The 17,491-nt window shown below is 45.9% G+C and overlaps 1 protein-coding gene across 8 annotated transcripts in view; it reads left to right on the forward strand.

The window, feature by feature from the left end:
• Positions 1-17,491, forward strand: part of VAV2 (vav guanine nucleotide exchange factor 2) — a 157,304-nt gene that overhangs the window by 103,995 nt on the left and 35,818 nt on the right. For all 8 annotated transcript variants that reach the window (XM_081846987.1, XM_081846982.1, XM_081846983.1 and 5 more), the window contains exons 3-4: positions 5,357-5,415; positions 13,715-13,783. In XM_081846987.1, coding sequence (XP_081703113.1) covers positions 5,357-5,415; positions 13,715-13,783 — 128 coding nt within the window. The remainder of the gene's footprint in view (positions 1-5,356; positions 5,416-13,714; positions 13,784-17,491) is intronic.

The raw sequence follows: 17,491 nt of genomic DNA on the forward strand, positions 1-17,491 counted from the left end.
AGCAGGAACTGAGTGCAACAGCATCATGCTCCCACTTGTGATCACCAGCAATTGGCCTTTAGAGGCTTGCTGCCTCCAGTGGTGGAGGTAGAATATAATTAGAGCCCTGCTGGATTAGGCAGAAGGCTTCTCATGATCTAGCATCTTGTCCTCACAACTAGATGCTCAACCTGCAAGCAGGACCCAGGCACAAGAGCAACAAAATTTATTTCAGTTTGGCTTCACTTTATTGATTCAAGCAAGCATGAATTGGCTAGAGGGCTGCATGAAAATGAGAACTGCTCCAAAATTCTCTTCCCAATCTCTCCCTTGCATCTTTCCCTCCTTCTTTCTTGCATAAAACCAGGCCCCCCTCCTCTGTGATCCCACACAGGCCCCTCATTTAAAAGGACTACTCTCATCACGCCTAAATTTTGAGCAGTTTGGTTGAGATGATGTGGGCTGTGGCTGTACTTTGTGGCTGCATCTCCCTAAGAGAGAGACACCAGGGGAAGTCTGAGCAAGAAGCAGATGGGCTGCCTCTGGCCTGTTACCTCTCTCCTTCTTTATCTTTTTTTTTTGTTTTGTTTTTGTAGGTCTGATCATTGTTTTCCTTCTCTCCTTTCTGCTTGCTTGGTAAATTTAACTCTGTCCAAGAATCGATCTCTTCTCTTTAATAAGCCTGTCAGAAGGTCTGACCCTTTAACAAATGCTGAGTGACAGCTATGTCCACGTGGTGATGGGACTCTCGGGATGTAACAGAAGGGATGGCTTTTCCCTTGTTATTTGCAGGGAGTTGTGGAAAAGAACCCACAGTTCCCTGAAAGAAAGAGAGAGAGGAAGATTTACATCTCACGCTATCCCTTGGATGTTATCTTCAAATATATACATACATAAATAGATCTGTATATAATCTATCTGAATGGACAGGCCTGTGCAGCTCTTTTTAATCGCTTTCAACTGAACTGGCACTTATACAGGTGCAACATAATACCCATTCCTACACCCATAACTCAGTCCCTTCCAACTCTAAAATTCTGTGATTTAGCATGGCAGTATCTACACATGGGAACTCCCTGCCTATCGGGCAGGCTTCTTTACTGTACTTTTTCCAGCATCTGCTAAAAGCATTTTGGTTTAGGCAAGACTACCTAGGTATGTAGAATGCTGGTGCATGTTTTAATCTTTTTTCTTAGTTTTTTGCAGATTTTATTTTTAAAAAAACGTTTTGAAGAGTTTTTACTTCTTTTGCTGATAATTTTGTTTTATTTTCTTTGTAAACTGCTTTGAAGTTTTGTTAAATACCATCATACATTGTATATTTTTTATGAAATAAAAGTAAATAAAACATCCAGTACAGTCATACTTCGGGTTAGAGACGCTTCGGGTTGCGTGATTTCGGGTTGCGCACCGTGCCAAACCTGGATGTACTGGAACGCGTTACTTCCAGGTTTCGGTGCTTGCACATGTGCAGAAGCACCAAATTGCGATCTGTGTGTGCGCAGACGGGGTGCTGAGGGTTGTGGACACTGTGGGTTGAGAACGTGCTTCCTGCGCGGATCATGTTCGCAACCCGGGCGTCCACTGTATTAGCCCTATTCAGAGTAATTGTTGGTAGCATCTGTCTGTCTTGAGAGACAATGGAGTGTGCCTCCAGGGGTGAGGTCAAACTCCTGCATTAGCAGCACTGAAGTGATTTCACAGGGTGGGGGGCACAAGCCTGGGCAGTGTGTGTGGAGGTCCTGGGCAGCCCAGACAACAAGAGCTCAACCACACTGATGTAGTTCAAAGGAAAGCAGAGCAATACATTTGGCACCAGCTTGGCTGCAGAAATACAAGGCGCCATCCAACCATTTTAGGGATTCTAATCCAGATTTGTGTAGGTTTAATCCTTAGCCTTTTCCTGAAGATATTCCACAAGGCAGTGGAGGTTTAGGATTAGAATTTTCCTTCTCTGAGATGGGCTCCCTTTGCAGGCTGATGAGCCCCATCTGCCCCTCATTTCCCTATACAGGACATGCAGAAGCTGCCTTCTTGACCATTGGACCCACTATTGGTCTGGTCTGCTTCATCCGCTGGAGCCTGTCTTCACATGCAGGGGAAGTCTTTAATTTACTAAGGGTTTGAGACCCACCTGGTTTAGCTGGCCAGTCGAATTCATTTCCCAGGGTGTGGCTGCTGTCATATGCTGACAACTTTTAGGAGCCACAGGTGAGAACTGCGTGCAGGGTGGAAACCAAAGGTGGACAAACTACCCTAGAAGGAACATGACGTGTCCCATCCCCATCAGAGGAACTGCTCTCCCCTGACACTTCATACACCTTTATTCAGAGTAAACATCATCATCACCACCGTCACCACCATCACCACATAAGAATAAGAATAAGACTGGCTTACCCCAGTCATTCTGGGAGGCTACCAAATTAAAACACAGCAAGACATCACACATTAAAAACTTCCCCATACAGTGCTGCCTTCAGATGTCTTCAGTTTTTGCTTTAACATATGTGACTCATGCAGGTCCATCGGTTCTACTTAGAAAAGACCCATAGAAATGAATGAACCTAAGTTAGTCATTTTGATGGTGGCTGCTCTTGAGCAGGACTAATATTGGATGTAGTCCATTAACTCCAGTTAGGCACAGGAGTGGTAATGATGGGTCTAATGGTGATGGCAGGCACAGGTGATCATTGAACAATTTCCCATCCACAAAGACACAGAGCCCCTTTCACATTCCACTTCCCCTATTGGCCAGGAAGGGGCCAATAAGGAGAACTCCTTTGCTTCCACGTCAGATGACACCAAACTGGGAGGGGTGGCTAACACCCCAGAGGACAGGATCACACTTCAAAACGACCTTGACAGATTAGAGAACTGGGCCAAAACAAACAAGATGAATTTTAACAGGGAGAAATGTAAAGTATTGCACTTGGGCAAAAAAAATGAGAGGCACAAATACAAGATGGGTGACACCTGGCTTGAGAGCAGTACATGTGAAAAGGATCTAGGAGTCTTGGTTGACCACAAACTTGACATGAGCCAACAGTGTGACGCGGTAGCTAAAAAAGCCAATGCAATTCTGGGCTGCATCAATAGGAGTATAGCATCTAGATCAAGGGAAGTAATAGTGCCACTGTATTCTGCTCTGGTCAGACCTCACCTGGAGTACTGTGTCCAGTTCTGGGCACCACAGTTCAAGAAGGACACTGACAAACTGGAACGTGTCCAGAGGAGGGCAACCAAAATGGTCAAAGGCCTGGAAACGATGCCTTATGAGGAATGGCTAAGGGAGCTGGGCATGTTTAGCCTGGAGAAGAGGAGGTTAAGGGGTGATATGATAGCCATGTTCAAATATATAAAAGGATGTCACATAGAGGAGGGAGAAAGGTTGTTTTCTGCTGCTCCAGAGAAGCGGACACGGAGCAATGGATCCAAACTACAAGAAAGAAGACTCCACCTAAACATTAGGAAGAACTTCCTGACAGTAAGAGCTGTTTGACAGTGGAATTTGCTGCCAAGGAGTGTGGTGGAGTCTCCTTCTTTGGAGGTCTTTAAGCAGAGGCTTGACAACCATATGTCAGGAGTGCTCTGATGGTGTTTCCTGCTTGGCAGGGGGTTGGACTCGATGGCCCTTGTGGTCTCTTCCAATTCTATGATTCTATGATCCCAAAGAGTCATAGAATTGTTGAGTTGGAAGGCATACCAAGGGTAATCTAGTCTAACCCAGCAGTGCATAGTTAAACTATGGAACTCGCTCCCAGAGAAGTCAGTGATGACCACAGACTTGGATGACTTTAAAAGATGATTGGACAAATTCAAGAAAAAGGAGGAGGCTATCAACAGCTACTAGCCATAATGGCTAGGCTGTGCTTCCACAGCTGGAGCAATGTTTCTGAATGCTCGTTGTTGGAAAACACATAAGGGGAGAGTGCTGCTCTTGTGCTTGAATCCAGCTTGTGGGTTCTGCACAGGTGAACCAGCTGGCCACTATGAGAATGAGATTCTGGACTAGATGGGCCCCCTTTGGCCTGATCCAGCAGACACCTCTTACGTTCGTATGTTAACCCCGCTGCAATGAATTCCTGGTAGATGGCCATCAAAAGAACTCCAATGGAGGAGAGCCCACCACCTTCCGAGGAAGCCCATTCCAGTGTTGAACAACTTGCAGTCAGAAAGTTCTTCCCAGTGTTTAGTCAGAGTCTCCTTTCTTCCTTTGGATCTGTTGGTTTGGATTCTGCCCTCTGGAGCAGCAGAAAATAAGCCTGCTTCATCTTCCATGTGACAGCCCGTCAGATAGTTGGAGATGTCTTCTCCTCTCCTCTCCATGCTAAAGATACCCATTTCCTTCAACCATTCCTCATAAGGCTTAGTTGTGGAAAACTCCGTCCCTGTCCACAGCTCCTCTCAGCATGTGTGAGAATCATGCCATCCTTGCCTAGCAAAATAGCTCCTTTCGCTACATTCAGATTTTTAGTTTCGCTTTGGGACATTTATTTATTTATTTCATTTCATTTATTCAAAGCCTATTTTAAAAACGCCCTGCTCTTTTGCAGGAAAGAGCTCCCAAGAGTGGCTTGCGAATCAATAAAAACAGCAACAGGGCTGCTTGCCCTCAGGCTTGCAGCCTTAACAAGACACAAAAGGAAAAAGAAGAAGCGGGAGGGCAGAGGAAAATAAATGATCTACTTGTGAATAATCACTGTGGACTTCAAGCGGTGGGGGCGGGAGGGCGGGCGGTTATGCAATTGCATACCGTGTATGAATTACTAATGAAAAGGACAATGCAGCTATGTTTATTTATTGATAGTGAGTTTGTAAAATGCTGTTACCCTTATACGTACTGATTTATTTTATTTTATTTTTCAAAAAATATGTGGTCTTTCTCATAAGGCAAAAAGAAAAGTTAATTGATGGTTCACTATGGCGGCTGCTTTGAAAGAGATGATCAGAAAGACAGTTTGAATTGCCCCTAGGTCCACTTAGCTTAGTTTTGCTGACACTGGCTGGCAACAGTTCTGCAGGGTTTCAGGCAGGGAGATGCCGTTGGGAAATGAACCTGGTACATTCTGTCTGCAAAGCTCTACCACTGAGCAACTGCCCTCCCCTCCTAAGTTAATGAACTTAGCTTCATTAACTTCAATGGCTCTATTCTGAGTAAAACTTAGATGTAGTTCCTTGACGTAATTATTGTTTTTGTAGGTGAGCAATGGCTTTGCAATTATACCAAAATTAAATACATTCTTTTCTAACAGGTGGGAAAACAGATCCTTAAAAGCGACTCCCACCTGAGACTTTCTTGCATGACGATAACAGCCTTGTTACCTGACTCTAGAACTGCATCTGTCTCTAACACCCATCCTTGTCTCTCTTTCATTAGGTGATATCGGCAGTCTCCAGACTATCTCATCACAGCATCGCTCAAAACAAAGGAATTAGGTAAGGGGTTCCATTTTGCTTGAAGTTGCTGCATTTTCAAAATTGTTTCCTTAAATCTGCAGAACAGGTTTTCTTAAGTTTAATTGCTGACTGCTCTGTGAAGATGCGGGTGGCGCTTTGGTCTAAAGCACTGAGCCTTGGGCTTGCCGATGGGAAGGTTGGCGGTTCGAATCCCTGCAACGGGGTGAGCTCCCATTGCTCGGTCCCTGCTCCTGCCAACCTAGCAGTTCAAAAGAATGGAAAAGTACAAGTAGATAAATAGGTACCCCTCTGGTGGGAAGGTAAACAGCATTTCCGTGCACTGCTCTGGTTCGCCAGAAGCGGCTTAGTCATGCTGGCCACATGACCCGGAAGCTGTATGCCGGCTCCCTTGGCCAATAAAGCGAGATGAGTGCTGCAACCCCAGAGTCAGTCACGACTGGACCTAATGGGGTCACTTTAGCTGTGAAGATGGGGGAGGGGTTGCTTTGGTGTTGTGAAGCAGATTGGTGATTTTGGTGTAGGTGGGACGTGAGTGGTGCTGTGGTCTAAATCACTGAGCCTCTTGGGCTTGCCGATCAGAAGGTCGGTGGTTTGAATCCCCACAACTGGGTGAGCTCCCATTGCTCAGTTCCAGCTGTTGCCAACCTAGCAGTTCAAAAGCACACCAGTGCAAGTAGATAAATAGATACAACTGTGGCGGGAAGGTAAACAGCGTTTCCGTGTGCTCTGGCTTCCATCATGTGTTCCGTTGCACCAGAAGCGGTTTAGTCATGCTGGCCATATGACCCAGAAAGCTGTCCGTGCACAAACACCAGCTCCCTTGGCCTGAAAGCGAGATGAGCGTCACAATCCCATAGTCACATTTGACTGGACTTAACCATCCAGGGTCCCTTACCTTTTACCTTTTTTTGGGGGGGGGGTGTTAAGTAATATAATCCCTCCACCCAAAGTCCCAGAATTTCCCATGCTCTTGGAATACCAGTTGGCGGGGAGAGTTGCTATTACACTCAAGTCTTGCTTTTGGGCTTCTTCACATTGGGGCATCTGGTTGGCCACTGTGAGAACAGGATGCTGGACCAGATGGGCTTGATCCAGCAGGGCTTATATTATATTCTTCCTCCAGCAGGTACTGGAACCCCCAGATTTTTGCACCCCCTCACATCATTCTCATGGATGAGTAATCCCAGTTCCTCTTTCCTTGGCCAACAAATGCAACTTCCAGACATTTAAAAACTCTTTTCACACTTGATCCCTGGACAGCCAGTTTTGGGGAGTGGAAAGTTTCTTTTGCAATCTCATGCAACAAAGATCTGGTCTTTGCAAACATTGCCTTTCATCCCAGGAACAAACACTCCCGCTGCCTTGTTGGATCAGCTGCCAGAAGGGTTGGACGAAAACCTACTCACCCTCCTCCTCTCCTCACCCTCCCCTGCATTGCCTGCCTGCCCTGCACAAACCCAAGTGTGGCCTCCATTCATTCTAAACTTGGATCTTCAAAGGCTGGCTATCATTGCTGAAATAAATAAGCAATGTTTGGAGTCAGCTCAAGGAACCGGCACAGGGCACAAGTCACCTTTAAGAAACCCCCATCCATTTTGGACTCCCTTCTCTCTCAGTATTTCTGATCATGGGGTCTCACCCAATAGTTCATTCAACTTTTTGAAACCAGCCTTCTTAAAGTCCAGTGTGCATGTTTGACTACACTTAGCTTGCCTCTGTACCATGAAACCCAGGAGGAACTGATCACTTCCTCCCAAGGTTCTCAGTACTTCCACTTCATCAGTCAGTTCCTCCCTGTTATTGAGGACCAGGTCCAATATAGATTATGGCCTTATTGCTTCTTTCACCTTCTGAAATTGTCAGCAAAGCTTTGGCGGAATTGGTTTGAGTTCCAACAGATATCTGGGTAGTTGAAGTCTCCTTTTTGGAAGTTTGGGAATCTGTTGTAGGATGGCATTACCCAAGTCCTCAGACTGGCTTAGGTATATACAGTGGTACCTCAGGTTAAGTACTTAATTCATTCCAGAGGTCTGTACTTAACCTGAAACTGTTCTTAACCTGAAGCACCACTTTAGCTAATGGGGCCTCCTGCTGCCGCCGCACCGCTGGAGCATGATTTCTGTTCTCATCCTGAAGCAAAGTTCTTAACCTGAAGCACTATTTCTGGGTTAGCGGAGTCTGTAACCTGAAGCGTATGTAACCTGAGGTACCATTGTATAGCAAACACCCACAGTAAGATCATTGGGGGGTTTTCTCCCCCTTTCCTACAATTTTAACCCAAATACTCTCAGGTCCAGGTCATGGATCTCTTTACAAGTGTACATATCCTTTACATATAATGCTCCTCTTCCTCCCTTCCTGTTTGGGCTATTCCTTTTGAACAGGTTAACCTCCCCCCCCCCCATTTCTACATTCTGGTCATGTGTCTCATCCCACCAGGTCTCAGTAATGCCTACTAGGTCATATTTGCTATCCTGTATTAAGAGCTCAAATTCGTCATGCACCAACCCGATGCCTTTAGGTGACCTGCAAGCAGGATTTCAGCACAAGAGTCCTCTCCCCTTCGGTTTCCAGCAACTGGTATTCATAAGCATTTCTGCCTTGCCCTTCATGAATTTGTCTAATCCTCTTTTAAAACCAGCTAGATCCCACGGGCATACTGTGAGCACAGGATGCTGGAATGGATGGGCTATAGGCCTGGTCCAGCAGGGCTCTTCTGATATTCTTAAAAACTCCTTATGTGCCCCTGAGAACAAGGCAGGAAAAAACCTGGAAGCTTCTTTCTCAGTGGAAGAACACTTTCATGAAACCAGAAGGGAGATTTCAGCACAGAACTAGACCATAACGGCGAGATTTGGGCTAGGATGCACAGCATCCTCAATTGTCTGTATTGCTCTGTTTTAAAATTTAATATTTTGTAAATGCAATTACTTAAACCTCAGAGGATAGAATTGCTGTTCAGAGTTGTGCAGGTAGCGGCTGCCTATAGATCTCAGTGGGGAAGAGGCGGTTTTATTCTCCAGAGCTCAAGCTGTGAACGACACAATGCGACAAAGACCCCTTTCTAATGAACCACTGTTCTTGTGCTGCTATGATTAGACATAATACGCTGCAGCTGTAGTCATGCACAATGTCACACGTGTCTTCCTCTCCAGCTCTGCAAAATTCAGCTTGGAATATTTAGTAGCCTTTCACTAAATTGTGTCAGGGAAATACGTGCTCTAAAATGTCAACATAGTAGGGGCAGTGTGGTGTAGTGGTTAGAGCATTGCTTCCCTAAGTGGGTGATGCCATCCACCGGAGGGTGGTGGGATTACTTGAAGGTGCACTAAGAGGCAAGGAGATGCTAGAGATAATGACTATTAGACTTTGAAAAGGTGGTATCACTGAATCATGTTCATTCATTTTGTTGAATTAGTTAAACTAAATGGGATTTAGAATAAAAGTGCAATTACGGTAATTGTCACTGTTTTGAATTTTATTGTGCTATTATCTTCCTTGGTAGGTCATGCAAACCACTATTCAGAATAAGGCTTTTCAAAGGGTAAGGTAGGGGGCACTGGTGATGAATTTATGGGACCAAGGGGGTGGTGTCCTGAAAAGTTTGGGAACCACTAGGTTAGAGTGTCTGACTACGGTCTGGGAGAGGCCAGGATTCAAAACTCTGCACAGCCGTGAAACTCACTGGGTGTGACCTTGGGCCGATCACTGTCTCTTAGCTAAGCTACCTCACAGGGCTGTTGTTAGGATAACAGGCGGAGAAGTTGGAGAACTGTATAGAGCTCCTTGAGCTTGTTGGAGGAAGGGTAGGATATAAATGTAAAAATAATGAAATACAGAGCCTATCAGCAGAATAAAACACAATCAAGGGGTGGGGGTAAGTTCTCCAGAATGCTGGGCAAAGAAATAAGTCACAGCTTGGAGAAGAGACTATTCCCCAGCCTAGGACTTCTGCTGCCAAAGAGCCTTGCCAATGGACCATATTTGGTGGTAGCATAATCAGGTTCAATCCCCAGCATCTTCTGGCAGGTTTGGGGAAAGACCCCTGTCTGGAGAGCTGCTGCCAGTCTGTGTAGACAGTGCTGGGCTAGATAGACCAATGGTCTAGCTCAGGATGGGGCAGCTTCCTATGTTCCTACTTGGGGATGGAGGTGGGGAGCACGGGTTTAAAGTTCATGCTTCTGAATCCAGAATATCACCTCTTGGAGATTTTTAATCATGTATGATGAAACTTAGGCTGCAGGAAAGGAAGAATTATGAACTGGAGATCACCTGGGTGAAGTGGGGGTCAGAATACCACTTACAAGTAAGCCTGCTTTTTATGTGGCATGATTAATGCTCATTGCAGGCAAAGAAAAGGGGACAGAAAAATTATGGATGATGACCCAGCACTTGTAATTACACGGAGGTGCTTGCTCGGCTAATTGGGAACAAGTACTGGTGTGTAATACCTTTTGAGCCGCCAATCTCTCTTTTCTCATTCTCTAATTAACAAAAAATCCCTGCAGTGCAAGCAAGGTCCAAGGAGGAGGAGGAGGAGGAGGAGGAAGAAACAAATGGTATGGGGACTCTATTACTTGCGCCATGGCGGGATTAGTCTTCTCCAGAATGCCAACACAGTTCTATGAAATATGGTCTGTTCCACTCCACAACGAAATGGATACAATAGATTCAAGGCACATCACACCATTTGTGGGAGCTGGAATTTACTGTAGTTCCCATTTGCAGAGTATGCAGAAGGCCATCCCTATGTCATTTGACCCTTTAATTAGCAACAACGGAGGCAGGGTGCTTCTGGGTGCCTGTCATCAGAAAGAACAGGAGGGGAGAGTGCTATTTGTTCCATTCCTTCTTTTGGGGTTCTCTTAATGAGCATATGGCTGGTCATCATGAGAACAGGATGCTGGCCTCTAGCCTGATCCAGATAGGTTCTCCTTAGGTTCTGTATGCTCACTCCAGTGTTGAAGGCAGTAATGCTTCTGAAAAACCACTTGCTGGGAGTCACAAGTGAGGAGACAGCTGTTGCTATCACTTTCTGCTTGTGGGCTCGCCATTGAGGCACCTGGTTGGCCAATGTGAGAACAGAGGGCCTGATTCGGTGGGCAGGGTCTACCTCCACTGTGAATACCAGTTGCCGGAAATCACAAGTGAGGAGAGTCTTTCTGTTTCTGCATATGGTGTTGTGCTCATGTCCTGCTACTGGAACTTCCATTGAGGCATCTTCTTGTCCATGGTGAGAGTAGGATGTTGGGCTAGATGGGCTTTTTCAGTGACTGCTCTGACCTGGTGGAATGCTCTGTCCCACGGGACTAGGGCCCTGCAGGACTTGATCTCCTTCCGCAGGGCCTGTAAGACAGAGCTATTCCACCTGGCCTTCAATTTGAATTAGCCTGATCCTCTATTCCCCTTTCCCTTTCCTCTTCTATGAAGAAACCCTTTCTGGAACCCCACATTTAAATTCTTCCCTGGTCTCCTTGCTGGTCCTAACAGGACCAACTTGGCCAGTTAGTCCTGGTGATCATTTGATGTTTACTGACTGCCCCCCCCGCAAAAAAACCCCCTGAATTTTATTAATATTGATGCTGTATTTTATGTTGTATTTTATGCTGTTTTATGCTGTCTTTAAGTCACGTTTTAATCAATGTTTTATATTTGCTGTTAGCCACCCTAGCCACCCTGAGCCAGGTTTTTAAACTGGGAAGGGCGGAGTATAAATATAATAATAATAATAATAATAATAATAATAATAATAATAATAATAATAATAATTACTATAGTAATAAAAAGATGTGTTTGCTGAGTTTTAAAAAACAACAACTTACAAACCATAAAGAAACAAAGAATGACATTTGTGTGGGGCATGTTATTGCAGCTGGGATAAAATAAACAGAAGGTGTAGTACAATTTTGCAGACATCCTAATAAAACAGATTCCACAAAGGAAAGCATTTTGGAAGTAAGAGACACATATTGATAAGGTAGTCTTACCCCATATGCCCCCACTCAACCACTTTGATCAACGTAACTGGCCTCTTACAAGTGCCACATAATGCTCATTCTGCATTTGTAAGAAATCAATATTTTAGGCAGAGTATCAAGCAGTATACAACTTTTGTGTAACAATAATGACTGAGTAGTAGCGTTCCCCTTCTCCAAGAAGGATATCCTACATGGATGGAAGACGTATCTCTGGGGCACATCAACTGAAGAAAAACTCTGAAATGGTTTGCTGGGGAGTCTTTAAAGACCTGTAGGGCCTTTGGGGGCAGCTGCCACATGCCTGGTTGCTTTGACAACCGAATATTTATGCATGAGGCGGGATTTAGTGTACAGCTCTGCCATGCAGATGTGCACTGACTTGACCAACTGGGACATGGCATCAAGAACCAGCTCTTCAATAATTAAAAGGAAGTTGTCAAGTTCTTCAGGCCGAGAGGGTGACTGACGGGCCCTGAGATTTCTATTCCACCTTGCAGTAAGTAATTCCTCATCATTGCCTCTCTATCTCCAGCCTGGCTCTGCCTTTGAAGGAGTGCCCTTTGGCGTTCCAGGAAACGAATCTGATTAACCCTCTGCTCCACCTGAATAGCCAACTGAACAGGCAAGCTTAGGAAATCAAGTTGACTTAAGGGTTGGCCCCCTTTTCCCCCCAGAAGCATTCATCTACATCTGTCATGGCCCCTGGAAAATTAATCCTCAGCAATAAGAGTCCTCAAGCACCTACAGCTCTGAGGAAGAGATGGATCCATGCCCAGAAGGCACTAGAGCTTGCTGCTATTCCCTGTGCCCCGAGGAGACAGCTCTACCACCCATCTCTGATGGCTCATCCACAGACTCCTCGGGAGTCCGGAGTAGAGATCCCACTACTGGAAATCCTATTATTTCAGATGAGCCAATGGATGAAGAAGGCAGCACCAATCCTTTAACTGAGGAGGAAGAGGAGCTTTGGTGGATGGATCCTTCAGTCAATGACTTAGCCCTGCTTTGAGAACCACTCCGTTGCTGCAGGGCTTTGCTAAAACAACATTCATGTTTGGCCTCCTCTGCAGGAGCATTATCCATGGTCTTGAACTCACACCTTGGTATCTCTCAATGGTGCTGATTCTTGCCTTGCCTTGGGAACCAAGAACAAATGAACTCCCCTTGTGTGGGGCATCACCTCTCTATGGTGGTGGACATGTACTCCTCTGAAGCTAAACACATTGTGTTTGAGAGAGAGAGCTCTACCCCCTGATAACAAAGTGCTTTTAAAAAATAAGAAGAAAAGAATGCTGATGATGCCAAAGCAGTTTGCAACTGCCTGGGTCATTTGTTTTGATGGGGGAGGTGGTTTCACAAACTCTTGGGTCCTGGGCTTCACCCATGAGGGGCAGTCCGAGTTCTTCACTGGTTATAGGCATCTGGTTGGCCACTGTAAGAACAGGATGCTGGACTGTATGAACCATTGCCCTGATCCAGCAGGTCTCCTCTTACACTATTAATCCCAAGAATCCTTGAAAGTGGTTCAGCATTCATCAGAAATGTCAGGCAATGAGGAACTGCATTATTTGTTCAGGAAATTGAGTCATGGAGGTTCTTAAAATTGTGATCTCTTCCTGTATATCTAGCACAGTTGGCATTTTATTCTTCCATGTAATGACATGAATTTGGTGTCATTCAGAACATAAGATGTGCCAAAAGGCCCATCTAGTTTAGTATCCTGTCCCTCACAGTGGCCAACCAGATGCCCCATTGAGAAGCCCACAATGAAGACCTAAGTGCAAGAGCAGCTCTCCCCATTTATGATTCCCAGCAGCTGGTATTATTATTATTTATTACTTATTTTATTAATTGCATTGCTGTCTCACCTTTTTCTCCAATTAGCTCAAGGTGGTGCACATGGCTCTCCCCATCTTCATTTACTGTAATCCCCGTAACAACCATGTGAGCTAGGTTAGGCTGAGAGGCAGTGTCTAGCCCCAAGGAAACCCAGTGAGCTTCATGGTTAATTAGGGATTTGAACCCTGATTACCCATGTTCTATTCTAGCACTCTAACTACCACACCACACTGGCTCTCCACAAGGCCCCTTGTCATTGATGGCTTTAGTCTCCATGAATACAGAGGCTCTGAGTAGGAACCAAAAGTTCATTCTCCAGACCACTCTAACCTGCATATCACAGAAGCAGCATTGATCATATTTGCATTCCTTACTTGCCTTATCCTGTTTTTAAAAAGAACGTAAAGCAGATGTTCTCGTATTTCCAGGTCTTCCCAACTCTTATTCTTAGCAGACTTAATGCTTTCTCTGTATCTCCCCACCTACCCTTTACTTTCCAGGCCATTCCCTTCAGAGGAGACCACAGAAAATGATGATGATGTCTATAGGAGCCTGGAAGAGCTGGCTGAGTAAGTATCTACCAAATAACGGATTCTGCCATGGGATTTTATTTGTTCCTGATTTCATTTTTTATTTGGGCATAGGAGTGGGGAACCTCGGGCCCATGGGTCTAAATATGGCTCTCCACTCCCCCTCTCTTTTCCTTGGATTCCCCCAAGCCACACACTCTTCTCCCCACACCACATCTCTTCCTAGCCCTGCTTCACACCCCCATGAGCATTTGTCTTCTTCCCATACACCTTCTCCAGAGTGACCCAAGGACCTGATCCTCAGTGGCTGATTCAACTCCTTTCACTCTGCTTGGGCAGCTCTAAGATGCTGGAGACTGGGACCCAGTTTCAGAAATAGTAGCAGGTCTCTAACCTGCCCCCTCCTCCAGGATCCCAGATCACAATGACTCTGGTTCTTCCTTCATTCCTGAGTTCTTGTAATAGATAGCTGGAATTGCAGATTTCAAGGAGAGAAGAAGCCGAAAGTTACTGGTGTTTTGGCAAGAGAGAAGCCCTGTCCCCCACCCACCCCGGTCCCCTCTTTCTCCCTGCTATGCAGCCTGATGGAATAGCTGCTGTGGATGACGGCTGAAGGAGGAACTTGATGAAGATGTTTCTCAGCAGTGCTAGCTGATTTGCTCTCCTGCAGATCAGTTCCAGAGCTGAGGGTATGAAATAGTTTTCCAGGGCTGACTGCTGTAACTTATATGAAGTTCCCAGCATTCCAAGCCAAACTGTGTTAGGTTAGGTTGTGTGTGTGTGTGCGTGCGCGCGCGCGTGGTATCCCCCCCACCCCAACCCTGCCATTGCTGTGTCCCCTACAATAACCCAAGTGACAAGCTGAGATGCGCTGCTTCACCCACGGGCTCTGCTGTGTGGTGCGGCAAAATGCTAAAACGATCATTGCTGGGTTGCTATGTAAGCAGAGTTGACAGCCCATCCCGGTTGCTGTCCTTTGCAAAAAGAGCGGGTTGCGACGCACGGAAAGGGGGATGCTGCAAGTGACCAAACAGAGGCAGCAGCATCCAGGAACTCCGTAAACACATACACAGGAGGTTCTTAAGCTGTTAGCAAAGGCTGGCTTCACATGCTGCTCAGATCTGCCACTACCAAACCAGCAGCTGAAATTATTTCACGGCAGACGTGTTGAACTCACTGGAGTGGATTGGTTTGCTGCAGGTGTGAAGAACCTGCATCCCTCCAAATGTTGCTGAACCACAACTCCTACCATCATCCCTGGCATTGCTTGCTGATGCTGATGGGAGTTGTAGTTGCACATGATCAGGAATGCAGAAGGTTCCCTGCCCCTGGTTTGCTGCAAGCGTAGCCCTCCAGACCTCTCCGTCTGGCCCTCACGATTTGGGAAAAGCCATGTCCTCTGTCCTGGACAGTCATGGAGAATGACTGCCCGGGTGATCTCTCTCTCCACCCCTCCCCACTTGTGTCTTCCAAGAATGGGGAAGGGTGATAGTTTAGTGGTAATGCACCTGCTTTGCATGCAGAAGGTCCCAAGTTCAATCCCCAAATGGCATCTCCAGGTGGGGCTAGGAAAGGATTCCCTGTCTGAAATCTGCTGCCAGTTAATGCAGCTAGGTGAACCAATGGTCTGACTCAGTACAAGGCAACTTCCTATGTTCTATTCAATTCAGCCCTTTATTTAGAACCACAAGTACTAGAATAATTTTTAAGGCCACAAAGCTCAGGAGCAGAGTATCTGCTTTGCATGCAGAAGAGTCCAGCTTCAATCCTCAGCAGCATATTCATGTGGAGATTCCCTGTTTGGAATCCTAGGGAGCCACTGCCAGTCAGTGCAGGCAGTACTGAGCTATATGGACGAATGATCTGATGCAATATAAAGCAGCTTCCTTTATTTCTGCATTCCTCTGAGCCAGAGATGGGATTGAGATAAGGGTACATCCAGGGGACCCCATCATGGCTGGGCAGTGATATGACCCTCATACTCCCTAGATAATCTGGGCAATTAGGAGACCATCATTCCCCTAACAAGCAGCTAGGGAATGGGTGTGACAGAGAGTCTTCTCTCCAGCCAACACTTTCTAGCTGTTTTTGTTTTTAAACAGCTCTCGGAGAGCCTCAGCTTGCAAGGCAAAGTGCCATTTTTCACTGCAAAGAGAGCTGGTGGCGATGGAGGAGGAGGGAGAGAAAGGCAATTTCTGCCAGTGCCCTCTTTAAACTCAGCAGGAGGCCAAAGCTCACATCCCGAGTTCAAAGCCAACCTTTGCTTTCAAAGCCAACCTTTGCTATCAGAAGTCGCTGAGTGCCTGCTGCGGAAGTTGCCGGAAGGTGTGGGTCCCCACATTGGGGTTTGGCAACTGCTGGACAGAATCATACAAGTGCAGAGTTGGAAGAGACCCAAAGGGACCCTATTTCAACTCCCTGCAGTGCAGGAATGACGGCTAGGAGACAGAATCTGGAGACTAAGCAAATTTGATTTCCCTAAAAATGCTCTTCAAAAGCCCCCTTCTATGAATTCTGGATATATAGCAGAGTTGGAGAAAACATAAGCCAAGAGAATGAATGCAGCTCTCTAGAATTCTCTGTCTGGCCCTTGGGAGTGTTCCCAGGCCGTTCCCCTTCCCAGACCACATCCCCCGTGAGCCCTACTCTGTTCCCTCCTCAAGGACTTCTACCACCTTTATTGAATGAATGATTGATTACAAACTTTATTGATTTAAAAATAATAATAATTACCAAGCATAAAGTGTTGTCTTCCAGTACAAAATCATGTGCAGATGTTCAGCCTTGAACTATGATGATACCTCTTGCTTGCCTGTATGGAGAATAAAGAGGCAGCATGTTGTTGTTGTTGTTACAAATTTATTATTTGTCTTTCACCCTAAGATCCCAGGGCTGGTTAAAAATCGAAACTCAACATTAAAAACAGCTTAAAACTGCTTAAAATAACAAAATAAGGTGCATCCTAAAACACACACCTCAGGTGCCAAAGACCAAGGGAAAGAGGCATGCATTAGCCATACATTGACACCTCTGTGGGAAGGTAGGTCTACAACTTAGGGGCCACCACAGAGAAGGCCCTCTCCCCCTGGTCCACCCTGCCCCCAGCCTCTGAGGATGGAGGACCTACGAAGAGGGCCCCCTGTGCCCATCTCAGCATCTGAGAGATGTTGCTATGTGCATGTGTAGAAAGCTCTGGCTTGGACACGGCTAGAATGTAGCCTACCATACAAAGCCAAGAGGCACATTTGTTGCTTTCTGTCCATGTTTGCCTCTGGCCCTGCCCACCCTTGGCATGCTGCATGCAGAAGGTTGCCCATCTACAAGATTCATTTACCGTATTGGCCCAAATATAAGCTGCACCCCCCCCCCATATTCTGACCGTGAAAAGTTAAAGTGCAGCTTAAATTCACGACCTTACAAAAATGGTTTGTTTGTTTTTTACAATATCGCTGCTGAAACAGACATATGGTAAAATGGAATGGGTGTGAGTGCCTGTGGAATTTTATGGGAGCAGATTATATTTGGGTATTCTCTCCCCCCACCCCCACCCCCCGAATTTTAAAGGTGCGGCTTATATTTGGGTACAGCTTATATTCGGGCAAATACGGTATATGTTTAACCATTTGGTTTTCCCCCATATGCATAAAAATGTATGGCTGTCGTCACGCTGCAGTTCACGTAACCACCTTTTATTTATTTAACATTTTCTGTGCGACTTTTTACACTTAACCATGAGCGTGGCCTGCT

Source organism: Podarcis erhardii, assembly GCF_964252035.2.
Source record: "Podarcis erhardii genome assembly, chromosome: Z".
In the NCBI taxonomy this organism is placed as follows: Eukaryota; Metazoa; Chordata; class Lepidosauria; order Squamata; family Lacertidae; genus Podarcis; species Podarcis erhardii.